This window comes from Phlebotomus argentipes, unplaced genomic scaffold, assembly GCF_947086385.1.
Source record: "Phlebotomus argentipes unplaced genomic scaffold, Phlebotomus argentipes genome assembly contig_17, whole genome shotgun sequence".
Taxonomy (NCBI): domain Eukaryota; kingdom Metazoa; phylum Arthropoda; class Insecta; order Diptera; family Psychodidae; genus Phlebotomus; species Phlebotomus argentipes.
The window spans coordinates 572,451-594,934 of record NW_026776166.1 but is presented as its reverse complement, the minus strand read 5'-3'; the positions used below and the strand labels follow the sequence as shown (position 1 = coordinate 594,934).

Below are 22,484 nucleotides of genomic sequence, written 5' to 3'. Positions count from 1 at the left end.
ATTAGTAAGGAGAAGGGTAAGGATTAGGAAATTTTAGACTTTTTGGCAGACCAGAGAGTAGAAAATAAAGACAGGTATTCGACTTGAAACTAGTTCTTTATTGCTATACTTAATATCCAATCTCAGGACAGAAGAAAAATGCTTGAACAGTCTGAACGACTAACAATGTTTTAACGATAATTTCTGCAGACTTTTAAACAGCTTTTAATGAGGGTAAAGTCGTTACAATGCAATCTTTTCATGCCTCACTCATTCCGATTAGATCTGGACAAGACTTCTAGCCAGAACTTGTGATCCTCTTCCATCAAGCGTTGATGCATAGCTTCGCGGCGATCCATCATCTCCCTTTTACAGTCAACTATCATTTGAGCCGCCTTTATTATCGCCGCTCCCACGGATGATCCGGCTTCAGCAGCTTCCGATCCGGACTCCGAGTAGTATGAATACTCCGATGAGGAGTCCTGTTCGGATATGTGTACCTCCGAAATGGACTCTGCGTCAGACAAAGAATCCTCCTTCGGGCAAGAATCGCAGGAACAGACCTCGCAGAAGTTCCCCCCGTTGCGCCCTCGGCTCTCCGATGAGGAGCCCACGATCGCCTCCATCTCAGCTTCTTCCAATTTCACGTTCACAACACCTTCGTTGCTCATTTTCCTTCTTTTTCTTTTATGCGATACAGCAATGTTCACTTTCAAGTCCTTCTTGCACCACAGCTCAGAGCAAAGTGAGGAGACTTGTTCTTTGACTAAACCTTATAAGCTCAAGTCTAAACTCCTTGGCTGAAGGCGCGCGGTGTGCGTGTGTGAGTGTGTAGGAATTTAGCAGCGCACGCAACGCACCATCATGGCGGACAAACAACGAAGTCGTTATAACTGAGTTATAACACAATCGGCTCTCGGCTAATAACATGGTGAGAGTCTGTGCTTTCCAATATCTCAAAACTCTCAAAACCACCCTTATTGAAAGCAATCGAAAGCCTCACAATTCTTCTTTACTGTTTTATTTATACATTTACATTATAGTTTCATAGTTTATAATAACTTTATACCACTCTCCTCCAATATAATCTTAAATATTCATAAATAGAGAGACATTCAAATACCAAATATGGACGCGCGGCTTTCAGAAGCGCCGCATCCTTTTCCTTTGGGTTGCCATAGTAATTGAGTGAGTTGTGCTAAGCCCGGCCAGCCTGGAGGGTCGCCTACTGGTACTCGTCGTCACTGCTGAGGAGCATCGTCTTCTCATTGTAGTTGTGGCTGATCGTGGCCACGCGCTGGCTGCCGGGCATGAACTTCCTCTGGTTGCCCAGCGTCTTGGACGCCACGTAGCTCTGGTGGGTGGCACTCGAGGGGGCGGCAGTGGGCTGATTGGCCGGATCGTCAGGATCGTACGAGGCCACCCGAATGCCACGCGAGTTTTTGCCACCTATCGGAGAGACAGCACATTATTTTTCAAAAGTTCGCGCGCCTGCGAGCGCACAGCGCACTCTATCGCCAGAAAGATCAATCAACAGCCCATTTGACTATGCTTAGATTTTATTTATTTAAAAAAAAAATAAAGAGATAATTTAATGGATAATCAATCTAAGAATAGAATTACATTAAACGAATGTTTCTCTGTTGGGCGCACTCGTGAACCCGCGTTCTCACGATGTGAATAGTAATAAAATTAAGTACAATGTATTTATTGCTGTCACTAACTCAATGAATGCATCATTCCATTTAAAATTATATTTCAAAATCACGAATGAATATCAAAATTTCCTTCTCTCTCTCAAAAACATAATAATAATAATATATCATTACAAAATATTAGGAAATCCATGCAAACATTAGCATTATATTTCTGAAACACTTAATAAAGAAGAAGAAAAAAAAAACACACTATAATATCCCTAGCGTATCTTACACACTATAAGAGAAAGAAGAACATACAGTTGTGTGTTTCTGCTATTTACATGAAATCAATAAAATTAAAATAATGGAAAGTGCATTCGTTGTTCTTCCTTTTTCCCCCCTTTTTTCTCACACATTACACCGCAATTCCATTGCCTTTTGATTGCCTGAATTCATCTGTTTGACACTTCATTCACTTCCCAATCAAACTCATTAATGCCAGTGAGAGAGAGAGAGAGAGAGGGAGAAGAGAAATTAACAGAAGAAGAGACATGCAGAAAATTGCGCCAATTATCAATTTTTCCTCACTTCTGCAAATGTTATTTTTTTTTATTCACTTTGCACGCAAATTTTTAAGTCACTTCACCATTTTTTTCATTTTTATTTCTTTCCAACAGCAAAAGTATTGTAAAGAAGCAAAGAAAAAAAACAACTCTATCACAAGTATTTTCAGTATAGAAAAAAAAATCTCTTGAAAAAGTTTTTTAGAAGCTCAATTTGTCACAGAGTGCAAAATACATTGAAGGAAAAGTCAGAGGCTTTTTTTCTTTTCTTTACAATTACAATCAAGAGGGGAAATTAAGAATACATCGGCTAAACAAACATATAAAATAATACGAATATAAAAAATACAATTAATTTTGTGTCTAATTTCACTTGTTTTCACAATCCAAAACATCGTCAATGTTTGTTAAGAAGTTATTTTTTTCAGGTAATATTGAGAAAATCACACAAGCGTGTTGTTTAGGGTGACAATTTCTTTGAATTAAAGCAATGTTTTCTTTTTCTTCCATTTGTTTGTTGTCTTGTCCCAAAATCATAAATTGAAGATTGAAAAGAATGTTTTCTCAATATATAGAAAGTGTTTTTTTTCACATTTTAGCAAATTATTTCTGTTTTTTTTACAGCTTCTCGTAGCGTTGCGTCGATGTCACTTCTGTAAATAGTAATTTTAAAGAAAAAAAATTCTTCTTTTAGAACCATGTGTGATCAAAGAACAATATAAACCGATTTCTCGACTCCAAAACCACCAAAATAAAGTGTGAAGTGTTAGACAAGAATTGCTTGAGGACAAGTACAGAAAAAAATATATCATTTTGTGCATAAGAAATCCTCTTCACCAAAATTACTCTTTTGAGATCATCTTTGCCAGTGTTTGTGTTATCATTCTATTTTCTTTTTGTTTTTGCACCCAAAATAATGTGTTGTTTATATGCCATAAAAAATCTGTGCGAGAAGACGGAAAAGTGAAAGAAAAGTAATGAAAAACACACACAAAGATGTAACATTATTTCAAAAAAAAAAAAACTTATAAACACTAAATTATCCATGAAGAACATTTCTTGGAAAAACAAATAAAGTGTGTTAAGAGCAATTTGAAAATATGTTTCTCTTCTCACTTTTACACCTTTTTTGCGCGCTCTTCTGCCTTCTCACAACGCCATTATTTACATACTTTTTACAAAGCAAGAAATGCAGGTGAAAAACAGTGCATCTTCAACTACATATTCTCTGACGGTTTCTCAACACTTTAACAGTGCTTCACGGCCCAAACACCGATGCATGAGAATTTACAAATGACCCCATAACAGATCCCACTAAAACTGTGTTTCCTCAGACTAATTCGCTGCTTCTTCTCGTAAAATGAAAATTACAGTAGATGGAAATATATGACAGGATTTTCTTTATTTCCCCACAGAGAGAGGGGCAAAGATAAATAGCATAAAATGACTCTCTTGAGAATTGTCTTATCACCACGAAAGCCCTCTCTACTCTGCACAAGGCACAGTCGTCGCCTCAGCATCTTTCACTCACCAAGCGGAAAAGCCCAGAAAATCCTTTTATTGCACGAGTAGCAAAACTGCTGATTGCTCGTCGCTCTTTATCTTTACAGCAACAGTCAATGGGAAGCTGTTACAATTGCACCAAGTGAAGGGTTACGCAAACATTGAACATTGTAGTAATTGAAATCAGTTTTTAATGGCCTCAAGATGCAGAGCTTTCTTCAAGACAATCAATCTTCAAATTTACATCGGATATCGTGACTTTTTATGTGGTAATCGCAAATATTTTAACAACAAGTTGATAATTGATCGAAGAAACAAGTCATGCAACTTTTTAACAGATCCGCAAAATGATCTCCGAGATAAAAAAAACGAAATTTTGAACACAAGTTACAACATTTGATATCCAAGAAAGATCATGGAATACCACTTTTTTTATCGATGAATTCTTATGTGACGATTGAAACTGACTTCAGTGTGTAAATTGAGACAATAAATTATGTTCTTTGGCAATTCCATCTTCGGATTCTTTCTTACTGTTGATGCACTGTTTTCCCCCCAAAAAAACTACATTAAACACAACATAGAACATGAAAGCACATGCAAAACTCATCACCGTGCATTGGATTTCTCATGCTTTTGTACAGAAAATCTTTACATTTCTTAAAAAATTTTGTGCAAAATTTCATCAAGAAGCCAGATTACCTGAGCTGTATTGAGTGTACTGCTGATACTGAGGATGGAAATTGTGAATGGCATCTGTCATGATGTCCTTGGGATTCATCGTCTCCTGCGGAGTGAAGGATGGGAGCGATCAGAGGCCGAAATTAGACTGTGGCTCATCGAAATCCTACCTTGAGACTGCTCGAAATGGACTGCATCGTGACGGATCTGCCGTGGGAGTCAGTCATGCATCCCTGCGCGTACACTTGATACGGGAAGGCGTACCGGAGCGCCACGGCGGCGAAGAGCATTTCAAGGCAGATGAAGAAGTTCTGGTAGCCCGCAGACACTGTACCGGCGGACGTCGTGGCGCCGTCGTTGTCCACAATGGGCGAGATTACCTCGGCCTTCTCGAGAATGGCCAGACCGACGCCCTGCCAGAAGGACAGGAAAATCACGGACTTGATGGTGCAGAACTTGAGCACGGGCTCAAAGGGCGTGAGTAAATCCTTCGTGGCGAAGTAGAATAAGTACAAGCCGTACAGCGCCAGAGACACGGAGATGTTGTAGATGATTGTGATGTAAATGTAGCCGCCATCAGCACTGAAAGGGAGTGAAAGAAGGTGTGAAAGGGTGTTAAAAAGCACCTCTAACCCACTCGTGTGTGCATACCTCCAATCGCCATCGTGATAGTGTCCAAAAGCCTGCAGAAAGATGATAATGAACGCCATGAGAGGCTTCACGAGGCAGAATTGAAGTGTTGCTTGCTTGCAGAAGCGCAAAAATCCAATTGTGTACGTTTTTCCTACAAGAAAACATCATGAAATTGTCAACAATTCCCAATCTTGCATATAAAGCATCAAAACATACCCGATAAACAGCAGGTTCCATAGAGACATGATGACTTTATTGGCTTCCCGCGGATCTCAGACATGATATTCCCTTCGCCGCCCAAATACTCATAACACAGCGAAAGGAAGTTGTAAATGACGAAAGCTGTGGGAGAAAAAACCACACAGAATTGCTATATCAATTCTCCTCCTTATTTGTGCTACTACCGCGTAATTGTCAATGCGTTAAGACAATTTCTCACTGAATAGCGTGTGTTGGTGTAATTTAAATTCAGTAACACATCACTGAATTACTTTTATTAATGGAAGCGGCAAATACTTAATTCATGCCCGAGCACAGGATTTACATTTTAAGGGTAACACAAATATAAATTCATTGCCGTGCTGAAAAGCGAGTGAATTTCATTTATTTAAGCAGAAAAGAAAAAAAGGGTCGATATATGCCATTAATATTTGATTGCAATCCCACTTTTTTCCCCCCATTTGCACCATCATCACTTTTTCTCGCGTGAAAGCAAGAAACGACTGCTCAATTTCATTCCACATCCCAAGAGATTTGAAGAACTGACCTTAACACAGCTTAGAAAGAATCATTCATTATTAATCAGCTGTAATTATAATTTAACAATTCCAATTGTTAATGCACTCAAGACTGAATAAATCAATCACTTAAGGATTAGTGTAATGATATGGACGTGTTAATTACTTTCATTCATAAGTAATCGTTCAATTACAATTTCAACAACAAAATCTTATTCTAAGCAGAATTTTAATGAAAACATTAATTTTCTGACATGAAATTTCTCTTTTGGGCTTTTCAGTGTGAGAAGCTCTAAACACAAAAACTCAAGCGGAAAAAAGGTCCTTTTCAGAACACAGAAACTCGCATTTTACCTTCATAGCAATCGCGCACCGTGAAGAAGTAAACATAAACACTCTCGGAATTGAAGAACAATAAACTTATCCAGGAGTATGTCGCATAAATTGGAACAATGAACAGAATTCTCACAATCCAGCGCTGCTCCTGAGGATTTGTGTACCACCGCAAGTGTTGGTAGATCTGTCGGGAGAGAGAGAGAGAGGAAGAAAAGCCAAGATATTATTACTGCCATTAAAGTTGACAAGTATATAAAGAAAAAGCAATCACATAAAATTGAGTGCGAGCGAGCGAGAGGGTGAGCATTAAAGAATCATCGGATAATTTTGACCTTTCAGCCCACACACATGAAAACATCGCGCCTGCAAAAGATGGACAGAGAAAAATCAATTTTCCGAGTGGCCCAACACACACAAATTTTCACCCCGAACTGTAATTTCACGGGGACTTTCGTGTTTGGTGAACATCATCATGCGGCCTTACGCCGAACCACAGTAAAATGCCCCAAAACGCGCTTTCCTTTGCTCCTCTCTTTTTCCACTGTCGCTCCTTCAAATTAAAAACCCTTTTTTTATTTGACCTGCAAATGACGAGCGAATTGAAAAGACACACACATTATTGTATGAGAATTCTTGGTGCTTTTGTGAAATTTTCCCTCTTTTTTTTTACCTTGAAATTAGTAGAACAACATATATAATCTAAATTTACACATTCTTTTCCACAAAAGCATTTCTATCGATTTTCCACCACAACTTCTTCTTCATGCCAACTCGACATAAAATAAAACACCAGAAAAATCACCCTTTAATTGATTTCTCAACGCATAATTTCATATAAATCATCTTCACATAAATTAAGAAAACCTTCTTTTTCCTGTACGAAATGAAAATTACAATTCCTACAAAACGAATGTAAATTCCGTTTTTGGTTAATATAGTGTTAAAATTGCCTTTTCGTCTCATTTGCTTCTCCTTCTGATGGCAAAAAGGCAAAGCGCGCAAGAGAGTCAAAAGTTAATTCACCATGAAAGATTTTCAAGTATGCAATAAAAGAGAGTTTCTCACACAAAATGAAATGGAGAAAAGGATTCAGAGCACATTTTCCATAAAGAGATCACTTCTTCTCCGCTAGTAATAATCAAATTCCTGAAGCTCTAGTGAATTTGCACAATGTCAATAAAAACTCTAAAATACACCTTTAACAAAGTGTCTGCAAAAGAAATAATTTTTTGTTCATCTTCTCACGTTTTATTGCATTCTTAATTAAGTGTAAACAACTTGATAAGCTGTAAAAAATTTCTTGTTCTATCAGAAAATTCAACACAAGAAGATTCACAACAGTCTGGAAAATCCATTCTTAAGCATTTCCTCTGAAATATCCATGAAAATGTTCAGCATAACAATCGGAATGGCACGACAAAGGCTCATGCATTTCATGAACAAATAGAGATAATGTGAAATATTGTTAAACTTTTTGTGTGTGCAAAGCAAATAATCTGATAAGAGAACTCTTTTCTGTTGATTCTGCATGATAAATCAGGTTCTTCTCAGAAGTAATAAGAATTCATAGAGCGCTGTTTGGCACTGACTTTTCCTCCACTGTGACCAAATGCTCGCGAGAGCAAAGAACACAACTCAACCTCATCTAAATAAACATAATATATCCAATCATTCTCAACTCGGCGAGACTAAGAATAACGGACTGATCATTAAGCGTTGAGAAATCTATGTCAATTTTACAATAATAAATCAAGAAGTACAGTGAACTGCGCGCAAAGATGCGCTCTTCTCTGATGGTAAATCATCTCGCGCACAGAGTGTAAATTTAGCATCAAATTCGATTGGGAAATAACTCAAACATACAATGATTTAGGGTCTTCACATGAGAATTCCCAGATATTGGAAAGTGCATCATAAGGAAGCCATCAAATGGCGAAGAGACCACAAAATCTCTCTGTTGGGGGAAAAAGCTGCAAAACCAATAATAATGTTGGAGAAATTAAAAAGATCAAATGAGGAACTAATTTATCAATAAAATTAATGCACGGAAACATCGAATGTGAACATTTCTTTATCGTTTTGTCCGCGTGAAAAGATTGTGTAACATTTCATTTGATTACAACCAAAAAAAACAGCGACTTTTCTTCGCTTGTTTCCACTGAAATTTTTCATGGGAAAGAGATGAAGACAACACGAATAAAATACAACAAGTTGGTATATAAAAATGAGAAAACGTGCTAAGATTGTTAATTTTTTTATAAACACTTTTCCTTCTTCAAATTAATAAAATACCATCAAGTTAATATACCAAAAAAGGTTTTTTTTTAAAATTATTATTATTGTTATTTCCACCAAATCAAAACACCGTCAAACACTTCATTCAATAAAAATCAATCATTTGCGAAGTGAAAAGTGTCCAAGTGAGTGAAAAAACACTAAATTGAAATTGATAACGATGGAAAGCGCGCACTGGAGAAAATATATAACATTCAGCCAAAAAGCATCGCATTTTAATCAGGAAAATGGCTGTGTTTTCACCAGACAAAGAGAGTCGCACACACCAAAGTCAACAAGAGGTATTTTTGGTATTTTTCCTCCTACTTTCTCAGTGATGTAAGGGGAAATGGAAGAATTTCTCAAATGCCACCGTTATATAATGTTGCGAAAAAATTTGCCAATTAATCACTTTCACTGGCAGATGCTTTTGTTCTCCTTTTTTCATTCGCAAAACAGACAAAAAAAAAACCCGTCACAATTGCTCTGTGGCCACAGCATTTTCCCAATGGACAATTGAGAATAGAGAGAGAGAGTGGCGATTTATTGATCAGAAATTTCCATCGCAACAGCAAAAAATATTGTTCATAACTTCTCTAAGTCAAAACATCATAAAATGCCACTGTATCTTCTCAGCAGAAGCTCAAGACAAACATTTCTGCTCGTCTTCTGAACACCGTTCAATCTCAGCACTTTTCCCACGATCGCAGCATTTTGTACATGAACGTGCATTGAGAGCTGACGGCGAATAACAAAAGTGAAGAAGAACATTGACCAAAAGCAAGTACAAGGAATGTAAAGTATGATTTTTGTGTGACGAAATGAAAAGTTTCCACTCCAAACCGAAGTTGAATAGAAAGGCAAAGAAATGATACAGAGCATTTCCATTTCTCAACTCTCTTTCTCTCTCTCTGTGATTCCTCACATCTCACTATGCCTTTCGAGCCTTTTGCCATTACAATTCTCATTAGAGTAATGATGTGTGATCAAGTGTGAAACACTCAAGAATATTGTGCATTTTAATTGAAATCCCCAACAAATTGTTCGTGGATTAATGAAAAAAAAAATTCACTTCTTCAATTGATTGACGAAAGATTTGCATCAATGAACAATTTCCTGCAAAATACACTCGTTCAAATATACATTGTATTTGTGTTTACTACTCAAATTTTCGTGCAGAAAAATGTCAGGAAACTTTGCGATTCAAGACAGTTTGTTGGTAGAAAACATGAAAAGGATTTTTGATTAAATAAAACCCCCTAAAGACGGTCAAAATAATAGATCAGTGAGCTGTCTAAAACTGCCCCACGCTTCGCTATTGTGTAAAACTAATTGCACAAAATATGCTTGAAGTGCTTCTTGACATGACAAAAAACCATTTAAAAACTGTTGCATATTTCATTGCAATACAATGTATCTGGAGTAAGACATGGATGAAGTGCCAAAAAATGATTTCACAGCAATTGCAAATCACAAAAGCCGCATTCATGGCGCAAAAGAGCCTCAGTTTGATTCAAATTATCCTCATTCACCAGGATTTTGAGTGAAGACTCAATTTCCCTCCGATAATCTGATAATGATGGAAAACTCAATAATCGCCGTGACACGGGAAAATTGCATGCACTGTTCGAGAGTTTTGGGTGAATTTTGTGTGTGTGTGTGCAAAATTGCAGCGACAGATTGAATTTGCGACAATCACTGGCAGTGACACGAGGTGAAAATTGGATTTTTCATCATAGTGACTCACCTGTTGACACGTGAGAAAGAGCGCCACCCACACGAAGGCGCCCGCGATTCCCTGGGCCGTCTTCGTCTGCAGGAAGATGCCGTCACCCACATGACTGAGCGGATCCATCGCCATGGCCGGCGCCGCGGACTCCGCCACGCGTGTCACGAAGTGATTCGTCCTCGATGATGCGTTCAGAATGCTCTCGGCAGCTTCAACAGATGGTGCTGCTGTCGAACTCATTCTCTGCAAAGCGAACAGAAGAAAAAATCATGCTTCAATTTACTCAACTTTTCCCATTATATTCGCGCCACACAATTTTTTTTTTCCTTTATCTCCACTTTACACGTTATTCTAAATCAATGCTCTCCTCAAGTGTGGGAAAATATGTATACATTTTCATTGTTTTCCACACCATGAGCTTCCCTCCTTCGCCAACACACACAGTAGCAACAATATATTATATTACCTTCAAACTGCTTGTCAATACAATTGATTGACGAGCAGAGCGGGAAATTGATCAAATTAATTACCCACAGGAAAATATAGCCAAAAGTGAGAAAGTTGAGAAACCCATCCGGAGAAGCCATTTGAAATCTCCAACTGTTCATCCGCGAGAAGCAAGAATGATTCTCTATTTGACCCTGAACTCGCGAGGTGAAATACCAAAACAGAAAGAGACAGACAACAACTTGAGGCATTCTTTCCTCCTTTGTGTCTTGCAGATTCTCTTCTTACATCAAGACACACATTCAATTGAGAATCCAATTTTACGGCGCTGCACATGCAAAAGACGCGCGCCAACCGAACACAAAACAAGGAAGTTTTTTCACGCGAGAAATCATGTGTATAAATCAAGAAAGAGTAAATTTTTGATGACCGAATAGATATTTCAGTGACTTTGCGTGTGACATTTTCCGTCTCACTTTCATTTTGAGCATTTATTATGAAATCAAAAAATCTACAATCACTCTTGTTCGACGTCTTTTCAGCTTCTTCTCTTCTCTTCTCATTTTTATATCTCATATCCACTCACTCTGCCCAACCGTTCGATTCCACAAGTCTCCAAGTCTGTGTCTCAATGTTTAAAAATAGATCGCAAAAGAACGCAGACATTTTATAAATCTCATCTATTAAATGCCTCAAATGCCTTTTTAAATACATATTTCCGTCTTTCTCCGAAGCAAACAAACATACATCAGCAGCATTTGACTTAGAAAATGCACAAACAAGTAATTTCACACAGTTGGAAAAACTCCAAATATACGTCTGAAAACGCTGCCATTGTGTACTTTGCCTCATGACTCCAAAACCATTGGACACAACACAAGGTTACGCGCCGTGTCATACAATATACACACTCTTGAGTGTGCAAAAACGAGATCCGAAAAAACACCTCTCTAAAGCTATTCATGAAATTACCTTTTTAGCCACAGGCAACTTGCCTATTTTTTCCCCCCAAAAAAATCTCTCATAATAATCTCTCGGTCTCGCGCGGACTTATCTCCGTGCTCTTGCGAAATATTCACTTTGCTGGATGTCTGATAGAGCTCTCTGATAAAGGTAGGGTATTCGCGAAAGCAGCCAATAAGGTGTTAGGCATGCAGAACAAGTGATAAGGAAAGTCAATTGACTTTTATGAGTACTCGTGTGTTCAGCAAAGTTGCTGTGCTTCACAAATATGTCCAAGTTCTCCTCCTAAATTTATTGCTTTCATTTATTATACAATCACTCAATGCGTGTCTGAGTCATCTGAGATTGAAAGCAATCAAGATCATGAAGAAAAAATTTAGATATCAATGAATTGTGTAGCTTCTCTCGTGATAACAAGCTTGAAAAATTGATATGTCGTATTGCGACTAACTTCACTCTGTTCTCATCTTGTTTCTTGGATTTTATGATCTTGATATTTTTGATAAGGAAATTCAAAACATAAATCCATAATTAAATTATTCTTACATTTGTCTTTATTAGCTGATCTTGTTTCAGCGTATGTTCAGTATTAATTGTTTGATTTCTATTAAAACTGTGGAATGCTTGCAATGTGTAACTTCAAAAGGCCGGGAAAATCGTGGACATCTCGTAAAATTAATGTGTTTGCACAAAAAAAAAATTGATAAAATTGCTTTAGTTACTCAGTAGATAAAGGAAATCCTCACATGTTACGCGATTTGCAGGATTAGACGGATTTGGCGATAGTAAACAGGTCAAGAACATCAAGAGTGATCAGAAAAAACAGTGTTATCTATCGGATCGCCGTATCGGACCCAAATCTAGATTTCACAGCTACTGAAATGCGACAGAAGTGTGACTCAGACATCCTAAAAACAAGGTAAATATTTTGGAATATCAATTTTCATTATTGACGCGCTGGCAAAAAGAGTTCATTGATTCAGCCAAGACTATCAACATTTGGCCTGAATATTGGATTTTCGCTTCTGTAAACTAGGAACAAGATGGTAAACAAATGCGCGCTGTCATATCGCTGTCTTCCGATTGGCTGTTCGAAAGTTCGAATGAACTTTTCAGCCGAATATTTTGCTCACTGAGAAATCCTCAATTTCCCAATCGGTGACGTAACTTTGCGACTGGTTTCATTAATAAAACATATTTTTATCACATCTCATTTCCACTTTTGAGGCTTCCAGATGTTCAGCCAATATTCACCATCTGAGGTGAATTGGCCTTTGGAAATCGATGACGATTTTCCATTGAATTCCTCACGGACGATTTCTGGGAATTTGCATAAAATCAATAAACTGCCATCTTCTGAGGCTCCACGGAGCAGCCCCCCAGAAAAAACAGCGTGGCGAAGCGAGCAGCTGGAAAGACTCACCTTTGCTGCAAGAAGTTATGCGAAGCACACAAAAGCCTCTCTTGTGCGTTGTCCAGAGAGAGAGATGGCGAGTGGTTGAGTAATTCGCCTTGAGATTGTGCCGTTTCTGCGCCTTTTTCTCTAACTCACGCACTCTCGAGACGCACTTTTGGGGCGCTCTCCAAGTCCACAAGCTCACTTTCTCGGGCCCCACAACGCCAAACTATCGCACCAGCATCCACATTGTGGGCTCGATTGAGGCAGAAGGGCGAGCTTTCGCAGAAAATATGGAACATGAAAATTCACAAGTGCTCCACATTCACCATTTGCCTTTTTTCTCCCCACTCGCGGAAGTTTCTTTTTTCCACCGCACAGAAAAACTGCTGCTTTTCTCGCCTAATCACCACTTCGAGCACTCACTCAAGCTCCGTCACTGTCTCTGCGATAAGAAATGGGGTTTTTTCGGATGAGAAACAGCAAGTTAGTGTTGTTGTCTTGAGGGAAAATACGGAGAAAATGGGGAACAGTCCGATTTTGCACAATTTCCACTCGCGACTGGAGATTTTGGAGACTCTTTTGGAGACTCTGCAACGGTGCGAAGTTGCCAGCAAGAGGCGCTGCAGCGCCGCCAATTGAGTCAACAGAGAGTTAAATTGCTGTCGATGAGTTAAATGGCGTTTCGTCTTTGTATTTTTCCTCTGTGATATTAAGCCCCAAATCTCCGATTTCTGCTGCAGAATTGCAACGGATTCCAGTGTGAAATACTTCGAAGGGATATAAGCTAGCTGAAAGTGCTGTTGAAGTGTAGCGACAATGTCTCTGGTTGATGTGGATTCATGGTGAGCAAATTGGGGAATCTTATCAGTTTTGACCCTAAATGACTAATATTCGCCCCGTTTCTCTTCAGGATCACTGAGTACGAGGCCTGCGAGCGCCTCAGTCGGGAAATTCAATCGCAGATTGTGCTGCGGAATCGGGAACAGCGTCTCTCGGATGAATACTCACGCCTGTCCGGGAGTGTTCGGGTGCGGCTCAAGCAGTTCTCCACGGAACTGGCTTCGCTGGAGACGAAGCTGGAGCAGGCGAGGCGCACAAGAAGTCTCACTACGGAGGAGGCGGAGCGCCGACAGCGCCAGCTGGAGACGCTGCAGTCGAAGCAGATCCACTTGCAGAGTCAATTCACGAGCGCCGGAGACAATTCCCGGAGCGCTCTTCTGCAACCGGGAACATCTCGATTGTGGGACGACGAGGAGGATGATCCGATGCTGGACACCAGCACCTACTCCACGGGAGATCTGCGCCGCCAGCAGACGCAAATGCTGGAGGATCAGGATCAGGGCCTCGAGGCGCTCTCGAAGGTCATCTCGCGCCAGAAAGACCTCGCCCTGAGGATTGGGGACGAGGTGGAGGCTCAGAATGATATCATAGACGACATCGCAGATCAGCTGGAGCACACGGACTCGCGTATCCACAGCGAGACGCGCCGAATCGAGGTGGTGAGCGCCAAAGATCGCACCTGGCCGTTCTGGAGTGTCATCATTGGGCTCTTCGTGGCCATCATAATCGTGGCGCTCGTATAGCAAAACACCAGCTCATCGATTAACAATAAATTTATTAACTATTCCCCACAACTGTCGCTGCTTAGAGCCTCTCCTCTTCAGTGGGCTCCTCACGTGAATTTATTAGTCATTCAATTAAATACGCGAGCGAAGAATTACAATTCATGTACGTGGGGCACAGTTGCAAGATTCCCGACGGCTCCCAGGGCCAGTTTAGCTGACGCCACCTTCTTCGCCGCCTGTAAAGAGAGGAGATCAATAAATGTATACTTTTTCACACACTGCAGTTGCCTGATCACTTACAGCATTCACATCAGAGGCAGAAACTGCGTCGATCTCAGCCACGATGGCGTCCGGCGAGAGCACGGCTCCGCACAGCGCAGCCTGGGCGCCCATGTCGGTGGCGAAGTTCTCGCCGTTCTCCACGTAGTACAGGAAGTCGTTCTTGAATTGCGTCTTGCCGCGCGCGATGTCCTCGGACGAGAGGCTTCCCGTGCGCAGAGTCTTCAGAGCTGCTTCAATAGCCTTGCCAGCATCCCTGGCCTCCGTGGAGAGGACGAAGCCGAAGAGTCCGTCATCGCTGTAGCTGGCATTGAAGGCGCCGAAGCCTAAAGGCTTGTCGCCCAGAGCGGCAGTTACTGCCTTGCCGATCACGCCGTTCACATTGCCGCGCTTCGTCCAGGAACCCACACCGGCGGCGTACTGGAGCACATGCAGAGCCAGAGCTTCCTTGGGAGTCGCCCAGCCGGCGCCTTGAGTGGCGATGGCCACATGAGCCAATCGACCGCCGCGATCGAGCCGAGCCTGCCAAGGAATCATCAGTCAAGAACACAGCGCACTAAAGATCTAAACGGACTCACCTCCTGTCCGCCCACGAAAGAGGACACGTTGTCCTTGCCAGCGCCGGAATCCAGGGGCAGATTCTGCGCATAGCCAACGAGAGTGTTGTGCTCCACTCCGACGCCCACGACGGCAGTCCTGTTGGTTGTGTAGTTCGACGCCACGTAGTGCTGCAGAGTCTCCGGGGAGATGCGTCCGATCTGGTGCTTGGGGCAGAACAGGGAATTGCCGAGGGCACTGCGATAAGCGGCGCGATGGAGCAAATCCACGGCGCGCGTCTGCAGACTGACACGAGCCAGATCTTCACGCAGTCGCGGCACAATTTCCTCGAGTTCCCACGGCTTGAACTCCTGTCCAGTGGCCACGTCCTGAAGGAACTTCAGCCCTGTATCCAAGTGATTCGGGGTCACTTCGAGGGTGTACGCGAGGGTTTCGCGATCGCCGGTCACACTGAGGCTGCCTCCGATTTGCTGGATATTGCGCGTGATGGCGAATGTGGTGGAGCCCTTTGTGGTCAGACCGGCGGCCACGCGGAGGACGTGGGCAGCGCCCAGGTTCTCGTACGTCTCATTGCGAGAACCAGCTCTGACGAGGATGGAGACTCGTGACAGCGGAAGGCCAGGTTTGGCTGAAGCTACCACGAGTTTGTTGGGCAGAGTGGTTGTCTGCACATCGCCAGAGCCACGGGCAGGCTTAGAGGCAGCCTGAGCGGCATATCCGCGAATCTGCAAAGGAGGAAAATAGTCACTTTTCCGTCGACGTTTGTGGGTTATATAACAATGGCCAAAACACCCAAAGTCTCCACTATTTCGCCCCATATTTCACCTTCTGCGCCTCTCTCGCGACAAATACTCACCGCAACTGATCGGAAGAGGGGCGCTTTAGAGGCGGAACTGGCCATTCTTCCTCAAATACTCGTGAGAAGATCGCAAAATACTTTTTCCAAGTGCTCTCAGCACACTTTCTCGACACCCAAATAGGGGATGAAAAAAGATGGCGCAACTCACAGCATCACTGACAGCACGATGGGAAATTTTCTGACAGCTGTCATGCGGTTTTGTTTTTATCGACGGCAGCGCCATCGCGAATTGCAAAGTTTTTCGTGGGCTGAAAAGTTCGAGGGTTTTTTTCTCTGGGCGATTTTCGCAGTGATTGAAAACAGCAAAGGGTGTGATTGTGAGTGACATGGCGTTCTTCAACGTTGGAGCACTGGGTGGAAATCCGTTTTCCACCCAAGTCGGCCAGAGAATCGGTAAATTGGGGGGCCAATGTTGGGGCCACACCATCTGTCACGAGTCTCTGATGGGGCGATGGAAGTGACTCAGCTGCAAATACCACGCAAATCCCTCCAATTTGCAACGTCTCTCGTGTGTTTACTCGCGAGAGTGTCTCTAATCCATCAGCTGATCCCGTCTCGCGGGCCAATTGCGAGCTGCAGAGGTGATGAATTGCGAGGCCCGGAAGGCGCTGATAAGCGGCGCCCCGTGGCCACCGCGCCCTGGATCTCTGATTATCTCTGTGACTCATCATCGGCTGGCGGAGCAGAAAAGAGCGCGCAATTGCTCTAGAAATCACCTTTGTGCGGTGAAGACGCACTTCTGAGGCGTTTTCCGGACGTGTGCGGAAAACATGTCGCAGCTGATTACTCTCGGCGTGTTGAGCACGGAAGGGAAAACATCGGCTGTGCGAGAGGCCCGAGGAGTGCGTGGGAAGCGCCCGGGCAGCCGCGGATGCGACTCAGAGTGGCCGAAGTATCGATTGGATGCATTGACGAGGTCAACGAACAGTGGGAGGCAAAAAGCGAGGGGCGCGCAAAGTGTCGCGAGAAGCCTTATCAATCCACTTCGCAGCCGCTCTTTATGTGCTTATTTGACACGGCGAGAGGTGGCAGGGAGCGATGAATAATGCAGAGCCACAGAGAGTGTCACCTTCAAAGCCAACCTGTTCGTCTAATCGCCTGCGCTATCACCTTATCGGAGCGCCTCTGCGCGCGAGCAGAAGTTCTCTTGCGGGGGGACAAAGGAGAGGGAGTAAAAAGGGCAATTAGCCGCGGTCAGAGGAGCAAAGCGTGGCCAGAGATGAAAGTTATTTCGCAATGCCACGGAAGAGTGATTTGAGCAGAGTGAGGAAATTGCAAGACAATTCTTCACGTTGACTGCCTTCCAGTGAAATGCAATTTGACGCTGTTTACAGCGAGTAATTGACGAGACAATTGATGGAAGACGGCGTGGGTGGATAAGAGACAAAGGAGCGAAAGCACTGAGACGCAGAAATGGGGGTGAAAAATGCTCAAAATAGAGGAGCAGCAAAGAGATAATCAATCGGAGGCTTTAATGTCCAAAGTTTAACTCTCATTCTGCAACCATGAACACATTGCTAATTGCTTTTTGGATTCCAATAGGAAGACTTTTGTGTTATGCGACTGACAATGGAAGAAGATTGAGAAAAATATCAATAGCACGAGACTGAATATTTTAGAATTTTTATCGATAAGTAATTTTCATATACACGCTAACAAAATAGAGGAGAAATATTGGAAAAATGCTCATGCATTAATTGACAGGACGGAAAGAAAATAGTTGATCACGTTTTGTTGCTTAATTACGAAAAAAAACACAGAGTTTCTCGCGTCATTTGTGAATATTTAGAGACTGGAAATTAGAGAAATAATGCTATTAGAATGTCGTTGGTTTCCTTTGTGCTATTTTGTCTTTCTTTATTTGATACTTTCAAAAGTACAATTCATTGTATTCTGAAGAATTTCCCAGTTTTCGAGTATTTACTAGGGAAATCTCTAAAGTTTTATGTGGCATATTTGTTCCAAATGTTAACAGTGGTTAAATTGCTTGAGATTCCATCTCAGTTCAGTATTTTCAGCCAAACAAACAGGTCAAAAAGGCCAATTTTTGATCTCATGATATCTAATTTGGAAGCTCTATGAATCTGGGTCGTTTTCTGATACCCTAAATGCTGATTTAACCAACGATGTGATGAGAAAAGAGTATCTATATAAGATAGAATTAAGTGAACCATTCCAAATGTAGCAATTTTGTACAAATGATTTACATTCTCTGACTTTTGAGGTCACACAATCTGTTCTTGTCTTTAGACACATTTTTTGTTCCTTGATGAAAATGAGACTTTACACCCAAATTGAGTCTTTTGTAGTCATTTACACACTGACAAAATGCCTTTTTTGCCCGTATAATTGCAGAACAAGCGACAGATTCGAGTTTGGCATCGGAGAATTGGGCTCTGAACATGGAAATTTGCGACATGATCAATGAATCCAGTGACGCTGCGCGCGATGCCATGAAAGCCATCCGGAAGCGGCTGCAGCAGAATGCCGGGAAGAACTACACGGTGATCATGTACACGTTGACCGTGCTGGAGACGTGCGTGAAGAACTGCGGGAAGGCTTTTCACGTGCTGGTGGCGAACAAGGAGTTCATTCAGGAGCTGGTGAAGCTGATCGGGCCGAAGAACGATCCGCCGGCGGTGGTGCAGGAAAAGGTGCTGAATCTCATTCAGATTTGGGCAGAGACTTTCCGCGCGCAGCCAGACCTCAACGGCGTGGTGCAGGTGTATCAGGAGCTGAAGAACAAGGGCATTGAGTTCCCGATGGCCGACATGGATGCCATGGCGCCAATCTACACGCCGCAGAGAGTGAGTTTGGGAACCTTTTAGGCCACATTATGCCATGCTAATGGAAGGTTTTCCCGCAGAGTGTTCCTGATGGAGTGTCACAAGCTGTGAATGTGACGAATTCGCCGCAGCACGCGACTGTGGCCGTGGCAGGAAGTGGCAATATGGTGAGAGCATGACATGATAGTCGATTGCTTGTCTGTTTCTACTGCTGATTCCTTGCAGATGACCACTCCGATGTCACTGTCGCCGGAACAGGTGTCGAAGCTGCAGTCGGAATTGGACATTGTGACGGTGAACATGTCGATTCTGGGTGAGATGCTGACGGAACTGAAGCCCGGCCAGGAGGATCCGTCCGACTACAAATTGCTCACAGACTTGGCGCACACTTGTCGCGAGATGCAGGGCCGGATTGTGGAGCTGATCGGGAAGGTGAATCACGATGAGATCACCGCCGAGTTGCTGCGCATCAATGATGAGCTGAACAATCTCTTCCTGCGGTATTCGCGCTTCGAGAAGAACCGTGACTCAAAGGCGGCCGCCACGCCGTCAGCCATTCTGGGAGCGGCCATGGGCGTGCCGGCGGACGGCGCGGCGGCCGCCAAGGACTCGCTGATCGACCTGAGCGACGAGGCGGCCGGCGGACTGTCGCGCGATCTGTCGCTGATGGGCATGGGCGAGACGAAGGTGTCGCAGATCAGCAGTGTGTCGGCGCAGTCCGGCAGTGTGGCGCAGCCGAAGGACGTGGATGAGTTCGACATGCTGGCACAGTCGCGCAATGTGAGCGATCAGGCGAAGGGAACGCCACAGAAGGACGTCGTGAGCACCAAAGGACCACAAGAGTTGGTGAGTAGAATCTCTGCATCTTACGCTTTTCTATCTCTGAAAATTCTCGGTGTCAGTGTGAAAATAGAAAGGGGAAGAATTATAATATCTTTTCCCGATGATTTTTTCTAACTGTTGTTTGGAGGCAAAGTGTTATTTTGCAGACGACAATAGTGTAGATTATTTGATCGAATTTCAGTTTATTTATTGACACAATGCATTTTTTCTTTTCATTTTTCGATGTCTCCCAACTATTTACGTTGTTTTGGTTGAAAATGTTTTTTTTAGAAAGAAACAGAGGTAAGATTGCACATTGAAATATTATACTTTTGAAATATTTCTTTTCTCCATGAAAGCTTGATTCTTTTGCTATCCGGTTTTGTCCACAACTTGCAATTCGATATTCTTCAATATTATTATTTTATTGCTCATGTCAGGCGGTACAATGGAAAATGGTGGAAAGTTTCATCGTATTTTCTCTTGAATAGTCACTGAATTATTGATCTTAAAGGTGGTCATTTAATATTTATTAGTAGAGTGACTAGAGAACTTGTTGAATATCCAACAAATAAAAGTAAAATTATGGGTTCTCAGGTCAAATTAAAGTGGAGAAAATTTAGAGAATGTAATTTGGATAGCAAATGTTTATAAATTGATTTAAATTGAAAAATGGTTTCAATTTTATCTGTTCGAGAGAAAGTGCGATGAACTGTGGAAAAAAAACACACAGAAACACTTTGAAAAATATGAGATAAACGTGCAAATCAATATAAAATCGTGTCATTTTTCCCGTAGATCCCAGTTTTATCTCTTCTTCATCCACTCTATGTTCATATCTTTATATGCTTTTGTTGTACACATTGTATAGGTGAATTGGGGTTGAATGTTTCGCTCTTTTTATTTTTTTTTTTTGGGTGACATTATAAAACCTGTGATAAGGATTTGGGAGAATTTTTCTTCCTCAAGACACATATTTATACGCAAACATACACACTGATGACTTTGCTGCAAATTTATGCTTTAGCGTCTTTTCTTTTTGGCAAAGATTATTTTTTCACTGTTGTGTGTCCCCACAGAATGCCAGAGAATCAGAATTTGACGAAATGGCAGCATGGTTAGAACACAATGTAAGTCTTTTTGGAACATTTTTGCATTCAATGTTGTATGTGTGCTGTTTTTTTTTTTATACATTTGGGTATTGTTTTGTGGAAAATTTCACACACGCACACGCGAGTTTTTAGTGGGCAAAAGAAAGTGGTGAGTCGATGAGTGAGAGAATGTTGACGCTTTTGCAGCCCACCGCGGCGGACAGCAAGCCCAGAATGACGAGTAAAGAGTTCGATCGCTTCTTGGCGGAGCGAGTTGCCGCCGCGGAGAATCTGCCCAGCATTCCTAGCCAGACAGGATCCGTTGGTGCCGCCGCGGCGGCGTCGACGAACGGTTCCTCGTCGAATCCCAGCGCGGCGCCGCGACACAATAAATCCCGCAAAGATGAGGATGGCTTGATTGCACTTTGAGGTGATGAAGAGGACTGAAGATGAGTCGGCAGAGCGAGAGACAAAGTGCTTGAATTTGTATAGAAGACAACGCTGAGGAGACATGAAAACATACCTTAATACTTTAGTGAAGGGAGAGAACGTTTTTTTCCAATAGGAAATCACTGCAGTTTAATCACTGTGAAAGTGCATAAAAAAAAAATCACTGATAACATAGGAGAGGAAAAAAGGAGAAAATTCCAATGATTTTTCTTAATAAATAGTGCAAAGGTAAAATTCTCAGTTAATCACACATGCTAAAAACAATCCAGTAACGACAGAGAAGAGAAAATTTAATAATAATTTGTGAAGACGAAATTTGATGTAAAGAAAGAGAGAATACTAAAAAAAAATAAAAATAACCAAAGATTTACAAGACGAAGGAAGAAATTAGTGAGAAAAACGGTAAAATAATGCTGTTGATGAGGTGAAAAGCATGATTTCTTTCTTATTTTGTTAATTGTTGTTGACTTTTATCTAGAGTTTTCTGAGCATTTCCTTCTCGCCGGAAATTTGTGTGGCACTTAAAAAAAACCACCTTTTGGCATTTCTTACATTTTGAAGCTGCGCTAAAAGTTATTCCAGAATTTTGCAGAAATAAATAGAAGGAGAAGAAAAAGAAAGAAAAAAAACAGATTGGAGATATTACATTTTTAGATTTTTGTACTTTTGCGGAGAAAGACGATGTCAGAGAAAAAAATATTGCTGTATTATTTTATACGGAGAAAAAGTATACATTTGTAAAAAAGAGAAAAAAAGGAGAATATCGTTAAACTTTACTGTCAAAGGAAGATTTTGCAGATGAGATGAAGGTAAAAAGGTTCGTAAATCTTCAGTGGGAGGGATTTTGGAGACAGTGACTGTAGGAAATATGAGAGAAGAGAGTATTTATTACTATTAAAAACTATATTCATAAACTTATGAATGTGTAATCCAGAGATAAAAATTGGTATAACAACTAAACTTGTATTATATCTGTATGATTATTTATATTGTGCACGAAAATAAAGAAAAGATCATAATTACAAGATTGTTGTTTGTGCTCAAGACTGTTTTTGGCCCGTTTTCACTTAGAAATGTCTAAGAAAATTGTGTCAGGAACATTGCAAGCTTGCAAATATCAATTTGGCAAACTATTCTTTCTACTTCTAAAGCTTTCTGGTTCAAATTCTTACCTTTGAATTGAGCTCTAA

At 41.6% G+C, this 22,484-nt stretch overlaps 4 protein-coding genes across 6 annotated transcripts; 2 read left to right on the top strand and 2 right to left on the bottom strand.

Moving 5' to 3' along the window:
- Positions 1-984: 984 nt before the first annotated feature.
- On the bottom strand, positions 985-13,440 carry LOC132256705 (transmembrane protein 184B). Of its 2 annotated transcripts, none has more exons than XM_059753207.1 (8): positions 12,909-13,440; positions 10,094-10,318; positions 6,091-6,256; positions 5,216-5,341; positions 5,018-5,150; positions 4,537-4,948; positions 4,388-4,472; positions 985-1,428 (listed from the first exon to the last, which is right to left on the bottom strand). In XM_059753207.1, exons 2-8 carry the CDS (start codon positions 10,313-10,315, stop codon positions 1,205-1,207), a joined length of 1,368 nt encoding a protein of 455 aa, XP_059609190.1. In that variant the 5' UTR covers positions 10,316-10,318; positions 12,909-13,440; the 3' UTR covers positions 985-1,204. The 2 variants fall into 2 exon arrangements, with proteins under 2 accessions (XP_059609190.1, XP_059609191.1); XM_059753208.1 differs by having other exon boundaries at positions 1,317-2,835.
- Positions 13,441-13,529: 89 nt separating this feature from the next.
- Positions 13,530-14,481, top strand: LOC132256737 (syntaxin-8). Its single transcript, XM_059753260.1, has 2 exons — positions 13,530-13,726; positions 13,795-14,481. The coding sequence occupies exons 1-2, from the start codon at positions 13,701-13,703 to the stop codon at positions 14,465-14,467; spliced, it is 699 nt and encodes a 232-aa protein (XP_059609243.1). The 5' UTR covers positions 13,530-13,700; the 3' UTR covers positions 14,468-14,481.
- Position 14,482: 1 nt separating this feature from the next.
- Positions 14,483-16,299, bottom strand: LOC132256736 (cytochrome b-c1 complex subunit 2, mitochondrial). Its single transcript, XM_059753259.1, has 4 exons — positions 16,143-16,299; positions 15,307-16,011; positions 14,750-15,250; positions 14,483-14,685 (listed from the first exon to the last, which is right to left on the bottom strand). Exons 1-4 carry the CDS (start codon positions 16,185-16,187, stop codon positions 14,602-14,604), a joined length of 1,335 nt encoding a protein of 444 aa, XP_059609242.1. The 5' UTR covers positions 16,188-16,299; the 3' UTR covers positions 14,483-14,601.
- A 56-nt stretch (positions 16,300-16,355) lies between these two features.
- LOC132256735 (TOM1-like protein 2) lies at positions 16,356-21,653 on the top strand. 2 transcript variants are annotated; one of them, XM_059753257.1, is made up of 6 exons: positions 16,366-16,538; positions 18,501-18,952; positions 19,012-19,098; positions 19,157-19,777; positions 20,833-20,883; positions 21,052-21,653. In XM_059753257.1, the coding sequence occupies exons 1-6, from the start codon at positions 16,472-16,474 to the stop codon at positions 21,271-21,273; spliced, it is 1,500 nt and encodes a 499-aa protein (XP_059609240.1). In that variant the 5' UTR covers positions 16,366-16,471; the 3' UTR covers positions 21,274-21,653. The 2 variants fall into 2 exon arrangements, with proteins under 2 accessions (XP_059609241.1, XP_059609240.1); XM_059753258.1 differs by lacking the exon at positions 20,833-20,883 and having other exon boundaries at positions 16,356-16,538; positions 21,033-21,200.
- Positions 21,654-22,484: the final 831 nt, after the last annotated feature.